This window comes from Cydia pomonella, chromosome 1 (genome assembly GCF_033807575.1).
Source record: "Cydia pomonella isolate Wapato2018A chromosome 1, ilCydPomo1, whole genome shotgun sequence".
NCBI classification, from domain to species: Eukaryota; Metazoa; Arthropoda; class Insecta; order Lepidoptera; family Tortricidae; genus Cydia; species Cydia pomonella.
Window position 1 is genome coordinate 41,171,498 of NC_084703.1, and position 16,322 is coordinate 41,187,819.

General features: G+C 37.7%; 4 protein-coding genes across 4 annotated transcripts; 2 read left to right on the top strand and 2 right to left on the bottom strand.

Moving 5' to 3' along the window:
- Positions 1 to 1,351: 1,351 nt before the first annotated feature.
- On the top strand, positions 1,352 to 2,333 carry LOC133523799 (NADH dehydrogenase [ubiquinone] 1 beta subcomplex subunit 8, mitochondrial). Its single transcript, XM_061859536.1, has 3 exons — positions 1,352 to 1,521; positions 1,593 to 1,810; positions 2,041 to 2,333. The coding sequence occupies exons 1-3, from the start codon at positions 1,431 to 1,433 to the stop codon at positions 2,248 to 2,250; spliced, it is 519 nt and encodes a 172-aa protein (XP_061715520.1). The 5' UTR covers positions 1,352 to 1,430; the 3' UTR covers positions 2,251 to 2,333.
- Positions 2,334 to 3,446: 1,113 nt separating this feature from the next.
- On the bottom strand, positions 3,447 to 4,954 carry LOC133523807 (mediator of RNA polymerase II transcription subunit 22). Its single transcript, XM_061859549.1, has 3 exons — positions 4,677 to 4,954; positions 4,454 to 4,555; positions 3,447 to 3,719 (listed from the first exon to the last, which is right to left on the bottom strand). Exons 1-3 carry the CDS (start codon positions 4,771 to 4,773, stop codon positions 3,502 to 3,504), a joined length of 417 nt encoding a protein of 138 aa, XP_061715533.1. The 5' UTR covers positions 4,774 to 4,954; the 3' UTR covers positions 3,447 to 3,501.
- Positions 4,955 to 5,389: 435 nt separating this feature from the next.
- On the top strand, positions 5,390 to 9,104 carry LOC133523782 (uncharacterized). The gene is made up of 2 exons (XM_061859515.1): positions 5,390 to 7,089; positions 7,174 to 9,104. The coding sequence occupies exons 1-2, from the start codon at positions 6,175 to 6,177 to the stop codon at positions 8,005 to 8,007; spliced, it is 1,749 nt and encodes a 582-aa protein (XP_061715499.1). The 5' UTR covers positions 5,390 to 6,174; the 3' UTR covers positions 8,008 to 9,104.
- Positions 9,105 to 10,648: 1,544 nt separating this feature from the next.
- Positions 10,649 to 16,322, bottom strand: LOC133523791 (argininosuccinate synthase). Its single transcript, XM_061859525.1, has 9 exons — positions 15,936 to 16,322; positions 15,705 to 15,810; positions 15,193 to 15,438; positions 14,936 to 15,081; positions 13,892 to 14,013; positions 13,462 to 13,613; positions 12,223 to 12,314; positions 11,562 to 11,710; positions 10,649 to 10,910 (listed from the first exon to the last, which is right to left on the bottom strand). Exons 1-9 carry the CDS (start codon positions 15,998 to 16,000, stop codon positions 10,747 to 10,749), a joined length of 1,242 nt encoding a protein of 413 aa, XP_061715509.1. The 5' UTR covers positions 16,001 to 16,322; the 3' UTR covers positions 10,649 to 10,746.

Below are 16,322 nucleotides of genomic sequence, written 5' to 3' on the forward strand. Positions count from 1 at the left end.
TACGGCCCGCCTGATGGTAAGCCCCCCTCGTTGAGCTCTGGCAACCTTACTCACCAGCAGGAACACAACACTATGAGTAGGGTCTAGTGTTATTTGGCTGCTGTTTTCTGTAAGGTGGAGGTACTTCTCCAGTCTGCTCTAGATCTGGAATGACATCCACTGGCTGTGCCCTACCACACAAAGCGAGATGACATTCACAATGCCCATACCTCTCTTTTGGACGTAGTTTAAGGACGTACCCGGGTCCATCTAACATTTTAGGTTAATATATTAAATAATTACTAAATAAAAAAATATGTTAACTAATAACCATTAATGCATAAATGATAGATAATTTTCCACTAAAAATCTTCAATGAATTAATTATGGTCATATTGCATGCAAGTTAACTCATAACTCATAACATCTTTATTGCTCATATATTACATTGAATACAGACCTTGTAAGGGCACAGCAATTTGTTCTTATACTATAAGTACTTATACTTAAAACTAATCTTATTAATTACATTGCACAGCTATGTAGGTAAAAATAAACCTTAAAAAAAAACTAGCATTCTATTTTGTCGGAAAGGTATCTTCATAAAACTCCTGTAAAGAATAATAACTTTTATCTAATAAATAATTATTTAAGGCGGTTTCAAATGATTTAGGTTTTGCTATTGATTTTATTGCTTGTGGAATTTTGTTATATATTTTTGTTCTCAGGAAATTTCACATATTTAATTAAATTATTTACACTGATATACAAATAAACCTACAGTTGTCGATAGTTATAGTAAATCCCTAGTTCACAACGAAAAAGAATTTAAAATATCTAATTTTCGATATGTTTATAGCCTGCTGACCCAAAATAAGGTCAAAAGGATCTAAAGCAATACTTGCCGGTCTTCATCCAAGGGAAATTTCGCCTTAAAATCCCTTTTTCGTGATTTTCTCGAGTGGCTCGCTTGACACATATTTTACACTTAGTACACCGTTTTCTCGGTGGCATTGTAGCAAACTCGCTCTTTACTCTGATCACGGTTCACTTTTTTCGACTTTTTCACTAAATACCGAAAAATAAATTGCACGAAATACCGAACAAAACATTGAAGCCTTCATAACAAACAAAACAATTAGGTTTCAACGCTTCAACTGTTGTTTACTCTGAGAGTACGTCTGAATGTCTGTCAAGTTAGACCAGTTTGACAGCACTAGCTTCCCTCGAACAATTAGGTTTGACAGTTGACTTGATGTAAACTTGACAGAATAAATAGCACTGACGTTTTCTTTTACTTCGCTGGCAATTATTTGCGAAACAAACTCCATACAAAACTTTTTTTGTTCCTAGTTGCGTCAGCCTGATCTGTTCTATCCGCTGTCAAATTGATTTTGGAAGGTTCGGATAGAGGAGAAAATATTTCAGGTTTGGAGGTTGGGCCAGTAAAAATGGCTTCAGCTTTACTGAAAAAGGCAATCGTAACTAATCCAAATGTAGTACGTAAGACGGCTGCAATCTTTTGCAATGCTACACGGAACCGTAAGTCCGTTTTTAGTGATGTCGATAAATTGTACTTGTTATGGTTGTTACGTCACTTCTTTTAATCGCAGATTGGAATTATCAGTACAAACCTGGTCCATACCCGGTAACCTTGGAACAGCGCGAAGCGGCAGCCAAGAAGTATGGGTTGAGCATAGAGGAATATCAACCGTACCCAGAGGAAATGGGTTATGGCGACTACCCAAAAATGCCTGATATTGGCGCTGACTCCAAAGACCCTTTCTATCCATACGATCAACCAGAGCTGAAGAGGAATTTCAACGAACCTGTAAGATATTCACCAGCAGTACTTCGCATGTCTTACAAACATTAATCACCCTCATTGTATGTGTGCTTTACCAACTTAATGCCTATGACGTGCCTTGGAACGTCACTCAGGGTTTCTAAAATAGAAGGTATAAGAGAATTGGTTGATATATGTAAGAATATAGTAGTGTTTGTCAAATAGTTGTGATAGCACTTTTGAAATACCTAAGTAATTTAATTTTTTTCTTCTAGATGCATGCCCGAGCTGAAATTTTCGGTGAAGACCGCTATGACATAAGTATGAGACCCCGCTTTCCTGTATGGTACCAGGCTATGTGGTTCTTTGGAGTTGTTGGAGGGTGCTTTGCCCTGTACTTCTACCTTGAAGACATGAAGATGGGAAGGCCTGTAACCATCAAACAGTACCCTAAAGATGGACCACACTATACCTTCAGTTCTTAATTTATTTATTCAGTTGTGGTTAACTGTTTAGAAATTGAATTGGAGAATTAGCTTGATTAAATGATTAATTTTTTTTTCTGGAAGTATTTTTTAATTAATTATTTATTATACTTGTAATATCCTTTGTTACAAACACAGCAATAATATACCAAAGATCTTATGGCATCTTACAATATATTTTATGAAGATTTTGTGTACTATTTGATAGAGTCCACACACATAGCTAAGTAAAATATATTTTTTGGTATCTTACGATATTTTATAACAAGGCATCTTAAGATACCTTGGAATATATAGTTCAGTATATTAAGATATATTATGGTATATTTCATCTCACTCACAATGTAGGTGCTAGAAAGACAGCAATATATATTTTGGTATAATTTTATTTATTTTATTGGCATCATATTTATTTTATTGGCGTGTGTGATGCTTAGCTATACTTTATCTGTTGTATTACATCGTATAATATATATTATCGCTTTGTCTGTGACGGGCTTAAGTGTGTACAAAATGATATGTCAAAGTCATAAGCCTAAGTGTGCTTCCACTTTGAAGTTGTGAACCCTTAGTCATGGGAGCTGGCAGCGGGATGCCCTGACAGGGAAGAAAATAAATTACATGTTTTTTACGCGTCTGCACCAGCATTAAAGTTGGACCAATATAAGTCTGCAATGATTTTGATAGCATAACTCTGAACTATATAACACAAGAAAAATAAATGACTGCATAGATTCTTCTATTCCATTTATTATGCACTCTCCCTGAAAGTATTCCTGGCGGCACCCATAGTGGAAGCATGGCCTGAAAAAAAAGCCCCATGAACCCATATTAGCAGCACGGCTAGGGAACATGTAAACTTACCTATAATTTCAAAAGCTATAGCCATGTGCCGTATGTAAATACGGGACAGAGAACTGCTATGATTGTTTTGAACAATAATTGTTAGACAATAAACAAAGCCATTGTATCTAATAAATAGTAAACCTCAAATTACTAGCCCGAAATTAATTCCATGTTAGGTTTAATTGATGACAAACATCTTAGTATTTTGACCTATGTAATGTAACTAATGTACATCATACACATGTGTTAAGTACAAAGAGAGATCTGCTTTGAAATAGTGTGGAACATGAAACCACAGGAGAAACAGAAAAAATTGCAGTCTCAAAAACTAGAAGGTGAAATAATAGAACTTTCTTTTAATAATGAATTTATGTATAGTATCTTATCAATTATAATTAAAATTAATTATTTATATATACTAGTAAAGTATTCATCTTCTAGGTCATACAGATCAGCGGCAATATCATCTCGTAAGGACATCAGTTTCTGGTCACACTCTTGCTGCTTCGTCCTGAAGAGTTTAGAGTTCTGAGTAATAGCTTCATTAACTGATGGAAAGTCGTTTAAAATCAAATATTGTTTTATATCAGACACTAACTTCATAAGTGACTCTCCAGCTCGCACTGAAACATTTGAATACAAATTAGGTCTTATTAGGCATATTTGCTTAGGTAGAGGCAGTAAGTAGTTAAGGGCCACTCCATACTAGTGTCTCCCAAGAGTCAGCGTCTTGACAACTGTGTGGCTGCTCAACCAGCAACACCATTTTCCATAACGCTGACTGTATGCCAGCACTTAAAAGACGCTAGTGTGTGGTGCATTTAAGTCACTTGGATAGGGCCAGTAACAGAATACATATAACCATATACCAAGTCAGTCTATTTCTTTAGGTAGTTAAATAAATGTAAACAATGTGTTTTCTCATCTCGGGTACTTAAAACATTCATTAGTACCAACCAAAAACAAACCTACCTGGATTGGTCTCTTATCATTCTGGCTTTAAGCTATTTCATTAATCATGAAAAAAATAATTCATTCGAAATAATATTTTTTTTTTACTGTTGATGGCAACCAAGTATATAGCCCGCCTGATGGTAAGTGGTCACCGCAGTCTATGGACACTTAGAACTGCAGAGCTGTTACATGTGCATTGCCAACTCTATCACCCTGCATCCTGGTTGAGTTCCAGCAACCTTAAACACTATGAGTAAGGTGTAGTGTGTTAAGGTGGAGATACTTCCCCAGTTGGGTTCTGCTCTATATCTGGAATGACATCCGCTGTGCTGTGCCCTACCACACAAAGCGAGATGAAACTCACAGTGCCCATTCCTCTCTTAAAATATAGGATGGAAATTACCAATATTTGCAGCTCTGACTTGCATTTCAAAAGTATCTTGTTCTATTTGGGTCATCCTGTTCAATTGAGACTCATTTTCTCCTTTAGCCAATTTTATGATCTCTGAAAAAATAATTATAGACTATTGCATTATGCCCATGATATTGAAGAAATGTTTGAATTACTTTTCGTACTAAAAAGTAACAGAAATACTGTTTCAACTGTAAATTATAACCAGTAGTACCTTCAAAATTGTCGAGCATACTCTTTACATCTTCTTTCAGTCGAGTAGTGTAGGATTTCAACAACGCTTCTTTGTTTTGAGGCAAATTTCTATGCATGTTACAGGGTAACGCAAGTTACACGTTAGTATTACGAATTTCGAAATGTAATTACTGTAATATTTTTTAATGCGCTGATTACGATAAAGCAAAGCATCAACAATTGAACGACATGGATGACAGCATTGACAGTCATAATTTTATTGTCTATGGTTAAGGTAGCATTCAAAAACAAGTAATAAAAAAACCGGTCAAGTGCGAGTTCGTTTTACTCGCGTACCGAGGGTTCCGTACAAACTTTGAATTGTCTCGTATAACTATAAAGGCGCGGAAGACTTTTGAACAGAAGTACCTATACTAAGTATAATTGTGTAAAGCGCCATCTGTCGGCAAATTGTCTAATTTGCGCGATGTGATGCACGTTTGGTGGTTTTTCGAGGATAATTCTGTGATAATTCTCTATCATGTGAACGGATTTCAAAAATTGATCTTTTATTTGAAAAAAGGTGTATTTAATGTAATCTCATAGAAAATTTTAGGTGTAACAAACACATGTAAAGTTGGTTCAATTCAAAGCTGAGTATTATATTCTTTGATTCAAAGAATATAATACTCACTAGGAGGTTCAATTGCAAACTGAATTCGGAAAGGTTTTATGTTAAAAAAAAAGTTATCAAGATAGAGGTCTGAGGGCCTACCGCGATCCACATTCGACATATTGCCTCCTTGTCACACTTACGTACGAATTTACAAGTGCGACAGAGAGTGTCATCTGTTGTTATGCCAAACAATAATTATATCAAATGAGCGTTGTTGCAACTAATATTATATTATATTAAAAAATATAGCGATCGATACGCACCCATATAATATATAGGTCCTTCCCGATAGTATTCCTTTCTAATTTATTTATATCAATAGAATAAACAACAACCAAAGAGCATATAATCACTACAACAACATGCATATTGCTGAAACAAACTGGCAATGTTACATTTCAATTTAATACATAGCCCTTAATGCTCCAGCTTTACCCTCCACCGATGAACAGCTGCCAGACGTTTGGAATCGTAGCCCATTTACCGGAGCTAGTTCTCTGTCTAAAATGATTATGTATGGTGCTTGCAACATCGGAAACGTCACATGCGCGTTGCTCACCCTTTATGTATGTACGAGTATTGTATAAGCAAAGAGCATATCTTCACTATATATACTATCATTGGCAGTTTAGGGGATAACTACATGCAGCTCCCTTATTCTTACAATTATTAAATATGCGTCAAAAGGATTCCACAATAGCCGAACGTGCCCGAAAGAGTATTGATTTTTTTAGATATTATGTTGGGATACCTAGGTACTTGCCGGTAGGTATCCTAGGATTGAAAGTATTGATTTCTGAAATGGGCGGACCACGCTCAGTTAGTGCCGGTGTTCATTATTTTGTTAAAGAAATTTAAGAACATGGAAATAGATTCAGAAACAGAAAATGATATCTTAAGAGATTTGGCGCGACTACAACTATCTAAATTTGAATCAAGTGCTGACGAAAGCGTTTTACCGGGAGAAGATATGAACAAAGAGCACACTGAGCCTTTGTCATGGACCAACCCACCTTCCCGCGAGGCCCGTGAGCTAATCGTAGCCGAGGAGATCTTACGCTTTGCCACTATTACTGAAAGACCGTTCACATCTTTAAGCACACGAGCAATTCAGGCAGCCCCGGAATTGATATCTGTTACCCCAAGTAATACGACTAAGAAAATTAATGAAGCTACGGCGCATCTAACTTCTGAGGTTGCAAATGGGGATGAGATGCCTGCGGTTAATCAGGCGCCTTCAAGATCCACCCGCATTGCCTCAGATGCTGGACCAAACGGCTCACAGCAGCCACTTCAAAGTGCGAGTTTTGAAGTGTCACCACCATTAGTGTCCAATTCTCCAGATGCTTATTTTCCGGAAAGAGAAGCTGCTTTTCCAATTGAACCCCAAAAAAACAATTGCCCGTACCGCTTACCAGTGTTTAGGCCGAATATAGTACCTGTCACAAATCGAATACTTGCGGCTATAGCTCAAAATGAATTGGAACGCCCTACGTCTAATAGTCCAGTGGTACTACAGCCGACGAGCAACGGTGATATGAGCCAATACTGGCCGCGTAACAATGGCCAACTGTTTCAGTATTTTCTTGAACATTTAAGATTTATTCAAGGCTCAGATTTGTCTAGCTCATCAAGCCCTGATTCTCAAGGTCCAAGTCGCAGTTTTTCGCCGGTATTGAAACCGTCGATAAATAATTCTAATGATGAAATATCATCATTAAATCAGCACATATTGCTGACTACTAAACTTGAAGAAATGGTTACTAAGAATTTAAAGGTAATAGTCTCAAGCATGCTAAAGTATAAATTAGAATTGAAATCATTAAAAGAGGAACTAAACACTAAATTGACACTGTTACAGAATATAATGGATGAGACTGGTGTTGAAACAGTGGAAGGAGGTAACAATTATAAAGATGTTAATATTGACGTCAACAACGTTAATAAGGAAGAGGTAAACCCACAAGAGGGAACATCAGGAATTAACAGGAAGGGAATTCCATTGGAGGCTGTTGATGTAGATAATACTTGCGACCCATGCCACTTACGGCCATGCCTAAGAAATCACAACCCAAATATTTCTAATCTATATTTTGAAAACGATATAAACCTTAACAGAGGAGTGGATGCTTCATGTGAAAACGTAGCTCAGTCGGAATATCCCGAGGAAGATAAGTCGTCAAGAACAGAGTGGACAAGGCCAGAGAAACGAAGACTTGGTATTGTAATAAGAGACTTTTCTAGATCAATGAAGACAAAGGAGTTGCAACATAAGAAATCTAATTTGCTTAAAAAGGGCAGAGTTATTGCACAAGCCATTGAAAACAAAATTTGTAAAATTGACCAAGAAATCATGGATGTGCATAAGAAAACCTTGAGGCAAGTAGCACTTCCACTGAACCAGATTCAAGAGTATGATTGGGTTAAGGTGGCGAGTGTGTTGAATGCTAAGCGATCACCGGAAGAGTGCCGAACGCATTGGAAATGTTTCCTTCACCCGAGCATCAATAACGGCGAATGGACTCTAATTGAAGCCAGAGCGATGGAAATTATAGCCCAACGTCACAACTTCCGAAACTGGGACGACATTGCAGAGGAACTTAATACTGGGAGAAGTGGTTATCAGTGTTACCAGTTCTTCCGTAAATACTTGTGTCCCCATTTAGAGTTACGCGGCCAATGCAACCATAAGTAATATTACTAATACTAGGAGAAGCGGTTATCAGTGTTACCAGTTCTTCTGTAAATACTTGTGTTCCCATTTAAAGTTACGCAGCCAATGCAACCATAAGTAATATTACTAATACTGGGAGAAGTGGTTATCAGTGTTACCAGTTCTTCTGTAAATACTTGTGTCCCCATTTAGAGTTACGCAGCCAATGCAACCATAAGTAATATTACTAATACTGGGAGAAGTGGTTATCAGTGTTACCAGTTCTTCCGTAAATACTTGTGTCCTCATTTAGAGTTACGCGGCCAATGCAACCATAAGTAATATTACTAATACTGGGAGAAGTGGTTATCAGTGTTACCAGTTCTTCTGTAAATACTTGTGTCCCCATTTAGAGTTACGCGGCCAATGCAACCATAAGTAATATTACTAATACTGGGAGAAGTGGTTATCAGTGTTACCAGTTCTCCCGTAAATACTTGTGTCCTCATTTAGAGTTACGCGGCCAATGTAACCATAAGTAATATTACTAATACTGGGAGAAGTGGTTATCAGTGTTACCAGTTCTTCTGTAAATACTTGTGTCCCCATTTAGAGTTACGCGGCCAATGCAACCATGAGTAATATTACTAATCTTAAGTCTTGAGTGTCCATACAAAAATAATGAAAGTAAAGTAAAAGTAGGAAATAATTATAAAGTTTCAATGTCTACCTACTCTTTGGTAGATTTGATGGAATTAGGATTTTGAATACGAGTATACCTAAGACTAAATTTGAAGGCTGACGTAGGAAATTGTTGAAGGATAGACAGTTAAAATATGACTAAAAACAATTTATTGTCGGTATGAAAGCAATGTATTAACAAAAAAGAAAACAGAACTTTCTGTTCAGAATTTAGATCGGTAATTAGTAATAATTACTTACTGATTTTAGGATGCAGGGATATGTTGAAAATATTGACTATACGAGCAAGGACCAATGATTAAGAAGTAATTTACTAAGGCAGATCAAAAGTTTAACGCTACAATTATTTCTAATATGGAATAATGATAAAACAGAACTGATATTTATTTTATTTTCTTACGATAACTTCGTATATTGAAGACAAACCAAACATTATTAATAATATTAAATAAGAGGTTAGGTATGTGCAGAGTTCAGCAAGTAGGTAGTGTGTACTGTGTAGCTAGTTGCTTGTAGGTACCAAATAAAAACTCAAGAACAAAATGTCCCTGTACCTACATACTCGTACCTCAGCAACTCGTAGTGCAAGTGCAAAGTGCAGGTGGGCAGGGCATTTGGCGAAAAGGAACAGTGAGAGATGTATATCGTCTTAGCTACAGACGGATAAAGAGTGAATACCATCGACTAGGTGCCAGGTGGTTAGATGATACAGTAGATAATTGTTGGATAGTTGTTTAGGGACATTTCATCATGGAGCATGACTTCAACAAGATCTTTGCGGCCTAATATTAATATTGCTGTTTAATATTAGAATAGTCATTAATACCTATACCTTACTTCGTATCTGTTCTTTTTAGTTGCGTTAAGATTGTCAGCGAGCCACGGCGAACAACACAACAGAAAACCATATGCACTTATGTATGTGTTTCAAACACTGGGACATCTACTTTAAGTGCTTTGTGTACCTAACTACTTGTGATTAAACCAACACGATTTTCATGCATAATTTTAAAACTAATACGGGAGTTAATCGCAAAATCCGCGCAGCAAGATGTTGATACAATTCCTCGCCAGTCTGCCTGTGACCACGAACGTAACGTCACGTTCGAAACGTCAGGCCATATAATAAAGTTTACGCGATTAAGTCCCGTATTAGTTTTAAAATTACTTGTGACTGATAATAAGTTTCCGATCCGAGGACAAAATTTACTGTCTTCATTTGTGTCAATAAAAAAAATCTAAATAGTTGAAAGGTAGTAAAAAGTAGTTTTATCTTTACAGACCGCTCAGGGCTCTAACCGCGAAAATCTAATTACGTCTTAGTGAGAGTAAAAGAGAAATATCCCCGCAATTTGCGAATTTTGGTTTCCGCGGTAGGCCCTGGTTTTGAACTGGTTACTTACGATATCTGAATTCAGAATTGTGTGGTGTCTCAATGTGCGGTTGTGTATAAATTAACCTTTTCCCCGCCACGTCAATAAAGCAAAAAAGTGCCAACAACGCTAAGTATCAAAGTGCACGTAAACAACCCGTAATATCAAGTCGTGGCGTGTGGGGCACGAAATGTACTCACTTTATATCACGTCAATAGTGAAAAGATTAAAGTAAATACCTTCCTTCCAATATAGTGCATCGAATTTAAGAAAAAGTGGTTGTGCTTATATGTAAAAAACAAATGAATTCTACCCTTATTTACTTTAAAAATACATAATGATATCTTACTCTATCCAGACATATATGAGTTGTCCCAAGAGAGTGCTGGTTTTTTATTAAGATACCTAAGTAAAACAACCGGTTATATGCTCTGATGGAGACACCTCTCTTGCCAGGGCAGTCTATGTCTATACCTATATTTATTGTTTTACTTGTACCTGTACCTGAAACTAAACTATTGCTAATTTGATATTCCTTATTGATGTTTTAGGATAAGTGAATGTTGCCAGGCACTTGCCATAATTCTTATTCAATTTAAAAGCCAATCGATGTTATGGATGTTATTTATTAATTAAATGGTATGAACAATTTCAGTTTTTTAATGTACATACATATTTTACGTTGCGAAGTGCGGCAGTTGTGCGATTAAAGTTTAGTTTGGGCGGTAAACCGGGAGTATTCCTTTAATCTCAAGGCGTTAATGTTGATAAAACCGGTGCTGTCGTCCGGAGAGAATCCGCCGGCGACGTCCATTGAAACCAATTCTTTATTGTACAGGCTGGTTGCACTCTTTCGGGCTAGGATTGTCACTAGAACAAGAAACAAGTAAACCTTTGTTAACCTTGACCATATCACATATTGAACATTTTGTTCATCAACCAATTTTGTACATTCGTGAATTCGTGATATAATAGAGAACTGTTCAGTCGAGTACCGTTTTTAAGTAGAGTACGAGATTGAAAAGCTAGATTTTATCACTATTGTATACAATACGTTTTCAACGAGTCATCTAAAATAATACCTTTTTTAATTAATGAAAATTGATAATTATCTCAGTAGACAAAAATGTAGTACAAAAGACATAAACGCGCGCCTGTTGTCGCCCGTTTAGTCTTTTCTACGGGAGTGCGGCGGCACGTTATTGGTCGATTTTTGTATAGTTACGACGACTTACGAATAACTACATACATGAAAAGTACGCAATTATAGTTTGATATACGAAATCTTAATTCAACCATTACAGTCGACGAGTAGAAAAAATGTAATTTATGCATGTGACGGCGGTCACTCTGTCAGGTAAGTCTAGTTGTATGTTTCGAAGTTATGAATAACATGTAAACGTATTTAATAACGACGATATTAATATCTACAACAATAATGATCATTGAATGGAGGTTGAAAATTTTAATATATTTTCTTCTCTCGCCGTTGACTCATTGTGTACTTATCCTGAATCTTACCATTTCCTTTGAAAAGCCTGACGGTGACGGTGCCGGTCACGGTCTCTTGTGACATCTGCAGACACCGCGAAGTATAAGCCGCTTCAGGTGAAAACCAAAAGCCGTTATAAACGAAGTCAGCCATCTTGTCTTGGAGGTATTTCTTTAACCTGATAAACGAGAGAAGCACACATGTTACATAAATACACAGTTATAATAGCAACATGACTGCACGACGCTGAGCAACATTACCACCGATTAAACATTGCAAGTAACTCAAAATATATTAGCTCATTTTTAGATTCGTGTGTAGTGAGGTGTCATTTTGTCGGCTCTGTTCCGAATAGGGAGTCACTCAGGAATAGGGGGCCCTAGAGCACTCAAAAACAGGCCTTTAAAAAAAAACGGGGGCCGTGATGTTGGGGGCCCCGGGCACGTGCCCAGAGTGCCCAGTGGGAAAGAGGGGCCTGGTAACTCCTTCAGCAGTTTGTGACGGACCCACGATCACGTATATTATTTTATATATCAATGCAATGCAATGGTTTTGGACAAAGAGGCGGCGGTCTTTGGTGTCGGAGGCCAAGATCCACGCCGGGTCGCGCCACAACAGTAAGTTCGACGGAATTTATTTGAAAGGATGGATTCAAAGGCGATATTACTAGTACTAGATATTTTTACTTACCTTAGTACCTCTCTGTCAAGAGAGTAAGCTTCGAGATCTAGATGAGCGGCGTGTAAGATTGTGCCAGCCGGTGTTTCGTACAACCCTCGAGACTGCCAACAATATTTTATTTTTGGTACAGAATAGTTCAGATAGGTACTTGCTCCAAAACCGAATTAAAAGTCTGCAACAAGCTAGATTCTTCATACAAACGTAGTTATGCTCTCATTTTAAAAAGACTAGCTGGATTGCTCTGAAACTCTCTGAAACTTTGTCCTTACCATACTAGGATAAGGTATATCTAGTCCTGTAATTATGTAGCTTCAGATACCAAAGTTAAGAAAAATATGTATAGCGAATTTAAGTTTTTCATGCAAAACTTGCATTTGCTATTTCGTTTGTTTTATAAGCTGGGGCTATATAAACTAATTACAGGCGTAGATCATTGTATGTGCAGAGTTTCATTAAAATCCAACACGTAGTTTTAAAATGGGAACGAAACTCCATTTGTATGGGAAGGTAAAATTCGGCTGACCTTGCTGCGGACTCTCTTGTCTGTGCACGATACGTATCCTGAGAACTTTGTTTCATCTTGTTTCATTTTTGTCTGCTCTACATCAGGGGGCCTACCGCGAAAACCGAAATTCGCAAATTGCGGGGATCTTTCTCTTTTAATCTCACTAAGACGTAATTAGAGTGACAGAGAAAAATGCCCGCAATTGACGAATTACGATTTTCCCGGTAGCCGCCCAGAACCACCCACGATTTTTGACATATGAAAGGTCAACAAGCGACAACGAAAAAAAAAACTGTAAATAAAAGAAATACATTCATAAACGTGTACTATAAAGTTACGATGCCGCAAATAATCGTTTGTCCCTTTCCGACGTATTGGTATGATGGAGGTAAGTGTGTACAGAATGTAACAAAAATAGTTGGGATCCGTTTACGGGCTTATTCGGTATCGTGTTCTCATCAGGAAAAAGTAGAAGACAATTTTATTTATGCGTAAGAATATGTCGTCCGTGTCGGCCAATTCTTCATACAAAGATCAATTTGTTTTGCGTCCAATGAATGTATAAATGATAGATAATACTTTATATACAAAAGAGCCTTTTGTCGTGTTTCGCCAAATTGACAATAGCAATGCTAAGGAAATAATGAAGACGAACAGTATTTACACAAAGTCATTGTTATAAATTATTCAGTCTTCGTTGTTTCCTTCTATGATTAAATGGGTATAAATGATATAATTATTACCTTTAAGCCAAGGAACCTATTTTCGACGATGTCGATCCGGCCAATGCCATGTTGTCCACCCAGCTTGTTCAGGGTTTCGACGAAAGCCAAGGGATCAGTCACTACCAGTGGCTTCTCGTGACCGCTAGGTATAGTGGCGGAGATCGGCACACCTGACAAATACACAGGGAAGTGATAAATATGTATATCCTCATAAGGCTCAGACATACAAGAAAAAATTGTAATGAAAAAAAATTATGAATGCATAGAGAAATAAAAGTACCCAAGCTTACTTATTTCTCTATGATCAAAATAACATTTAAAAACCGCATATAAAAGAATAGGTTAATGTACTGCATATTATATTAAGTCTCTTTCTTATTATTATTGAAAGGTATGTGACCACTAAAAAAAAAACAAAAACAAGATTTCTCTTGATGAATTGCTTTACCTTTATCAAAACTGATGTCGATGTTGCATGGATAGTCTTCCGTCTGCTGGAGATCTCTAGTCATCTTGTATATGCCGTTTGGAGGGATCGCTGACGGGTCTTCTAGAACGCCAGATTCATAGCTGTATAAGATATGGAAGGTAGATATTACTTTGGTCCTGAGTCATACACTTAGGGCTTGGAAAGCTGATGTTCGTCTGACATGGCGAAATATAAGAGCGTCTCATTGATTACGGAAGTATAAAATAACAATGTCTACACTTAGGTGCAAAACTGTCCTAATAGTAGAATGTGGAGAAGTTGATGTATATATTTTGTAATTTAGAATCTGAAAGTAGAAAAACACATTTAAATTTTTTCAATATTTCTAGTTCCTCCATTTCCTCCTCCTCCAGTTCCACATTTTGTAAAGTATAGAACGTCCTTGCGCCGCACCGTGCATAGCTAAAGGACGTTCCATACTTTACAAAATCTGCACTGCCCTGTGTTGCGCGGAACTGCGTCGTCTGCGTCTCACCATTACGCTTAGCCTGACAGTTCCTTCAAGTCTCTTTTGGTAGGGATTAATTTAAAATACCACTGGCTGTTGGTGTGCTGAGGCCAAGACTTTTATTGGGGAAGTCGGCAGACGTTTGAGACAGTGGTCATGACCCTGGCTCCGGGTCGTTCCTTAAGCAAAGCTTGTCCATCGCGGACGTGGGCAACGCGGCTAGCGTGATGGGCTCCTTAGCATCTGGAGGGGCGCGGGGCGAATTTTGTGTTTTTAATTTAGGTTAAGATTTATGTAATTTATTAGTAGATTTTATAATTATCAAACTGTATTTTGATGACATTTTATGTGGCAGTTTCTCCATATAATAAGGGACTACGGAACCCTAAAAATGGACTGTCAAGGTCATAGGGAGTATAGGGTAGGGACCATCATTCGGCGAGAGATATACATAATACCAATTATCCAACCAAGTTAGTCAGTTACATACGGAGCCTTCTACCTTGTATTCCTAGATACCTGCCTATAAATGTAAAAATAATATTGCCCATTACCTTATGTGCATGATGTTTTCGTCGGTAGACCAAGGCTCTTTAGGCGTAGCAGAGACTGGGATGTTTTCCTTTTTAGCGAATTCTATAAGGTCACTACGCCCTTGGAACCTCTCGTAGAATTCTGGTAAACGCCACGGAGCGATAATCTACCCAAACCAAAGTGTAAATAAAAAGAAAATCATCGAGTGTCCGTACCATCGTTATGACGGGTTAGAATGTTGTAGGACAATGGAAAATAAATTCGAAGAAAGTCTTACCTTGCCCTCCGGCCAGAGAGAATACACACTCAACTCGAAACGAACTTGATCGTTCCCCTTGCCCGTGGCACCATGAGAGATGTACTTGGCGCCCAACTTCTTCGCGGCGTTGACAATGCCCACAGAAATGCAGGGGCGGGCCAGAGAGGTGCCCAGATAGTATCGGCTTTCGTACACTAGTCCCATTTGGATGGCCGGGAGCATGTAGTTAGTCACGAATTCGTTGCGAAGGTCTTCCACGATCACCTAGTTTAAATTATAATATTTTCAGGGTACAGCAATTAGAGTGTAGGGTAGGGACAATTACGGCTGGATAATTTAGTTATAGCAGTTAATACAATTACACCAGCTTACAAAGTTCCATTATGCAACAGCAATTAGGCATAGATATGAATACAGACATAGTATCTATATGACCTATACATATAATAAAACTTACTTGTTATTGAACATATTCTTCATGTTCTTATGAAGACAGAGAATGAATTAAAATACAGTGAAAGTATACTTACATCCTTAGCTCCAATGTCTTTCGCCTTTTTTTTTGCTTTTCCGAAATCCTCGTCTTGGCCGATGTCAGCCATATAACACACAACATCATAGTTTTTTTGGATCAACCTAAAAGTGAAATCCACGAGATAAATTACTATATACTAAGTCACTATACTTCTTCATAAAAATTATATTAACTGGATCGGTTAAAAAATACCCTGCGTCTGGTGCAGGGCGTAAAAATATCATACCATTTCAAGATACAGCTAGTATCCAGGCCGCCGGAATATGCGAGGATTACGAGATCTTTGGCCATCTCGCAAGTGTCTGGTCTTCGAGGAATGTAAGATAACACTGAGCCGAGCGTCCAGCGTTGGGGTGGCGTTACAACCAAATGCTGAGCACGTGCGAATCGAGCGCTTTAGCGAACCAGCGAGAGCGCTCCCGGATTACAAACTGGTATGTAAGTTTCACACGAAACGATTGGAGTCGGGGCTTGTTTCACTAAATCCTAAGAAATTAAACTTATTGTACAGTAGTTATATTCCATTTATCTCTAGTCGTTGGCCAAAATTAAAGCCGCGTCCCGACTTCAACTGATTATTTTTGTTTTGGTTGGTACCTCATAGTCTACGGAA

Bases quoted from the DNA above. Each gene is read 5' to 3' on its own strand.
- LOC133523799 (XM_061859536.1), top strand. From the start codon at position 1,431: ATGGCTTCAGCTTTACTGAAAAAGGCAATCGTAACTAATCCAAATGTA. The intron at 1,522-1,592 runs GTAAGTCCGTTT...TTTTAATCGCAG, and splicing joins TTGCAATGCTACACGGAACC to ATTGGAATTATCAGTACAAA. The intron at 1,811-2,040 runs GTAAGATATTCA...TTTTTCTTCTAG, and splicing joins AGAGGAATTTCAACGAACCT to ATGCATGCCCGAGCTGAAAT.
- LOC133523807 (XM_061859549.1), bottom strand. From the start codon at position 4,773: ATGCATAGAAATTTGCCTCAAAACAAAGAAGCGTTGTTGAAATCCTAC. The intron at 4,556-4,676 runs GTACTACTGGTT...TTATTTTTTCAG, and splicing joins TATGCTCGACAATTTTGAAG to AGATCATAAAATTGGCTAAA. The intron at 3,720-4,453 runs GTAATTTCCATC...CAAATGTTTCAG, and splicing joins AGTCAGAGCTGCAAATATTG to TGCGAGCTGGAGAGTCACTT.
- LOC133523782 (XM_061859515.1), top strand. From the start codon at position 6,175: ATGGAAATAGATTCAGAAACAGAAAATGATATCTTAAGAGATTTGGCG. The intron at 7,090-7,173 runs GTAATAGTCTCA...ACACTGTTACAG, and splicing joins TGGTTACTAAGAATTTAAAG to AATATAATGGATGAGACTGG.
- LOC133523791 (XM_061859525.1), bottom strand. From the start codon at position 16,000: ATGGCCAAAGATCTCGTAATCCTCGCATATTCCGGCGGCCTGGATACT. The intron at 15,811-15,935 runs GTATGATATTTT...TTTCACTTTTAG, and splicing joins ACTAGCTGTATCTTGAAATG to GTTGATCCAAAAAAACTATG. The intron at 15,082-15,192 runs GTAAGACTTTCT...TGGTTTGGGTAG, and splicing joins CTCTCTGGCCGGAGGGCAAG to ATTATCGCTCCGTGGCGTTT.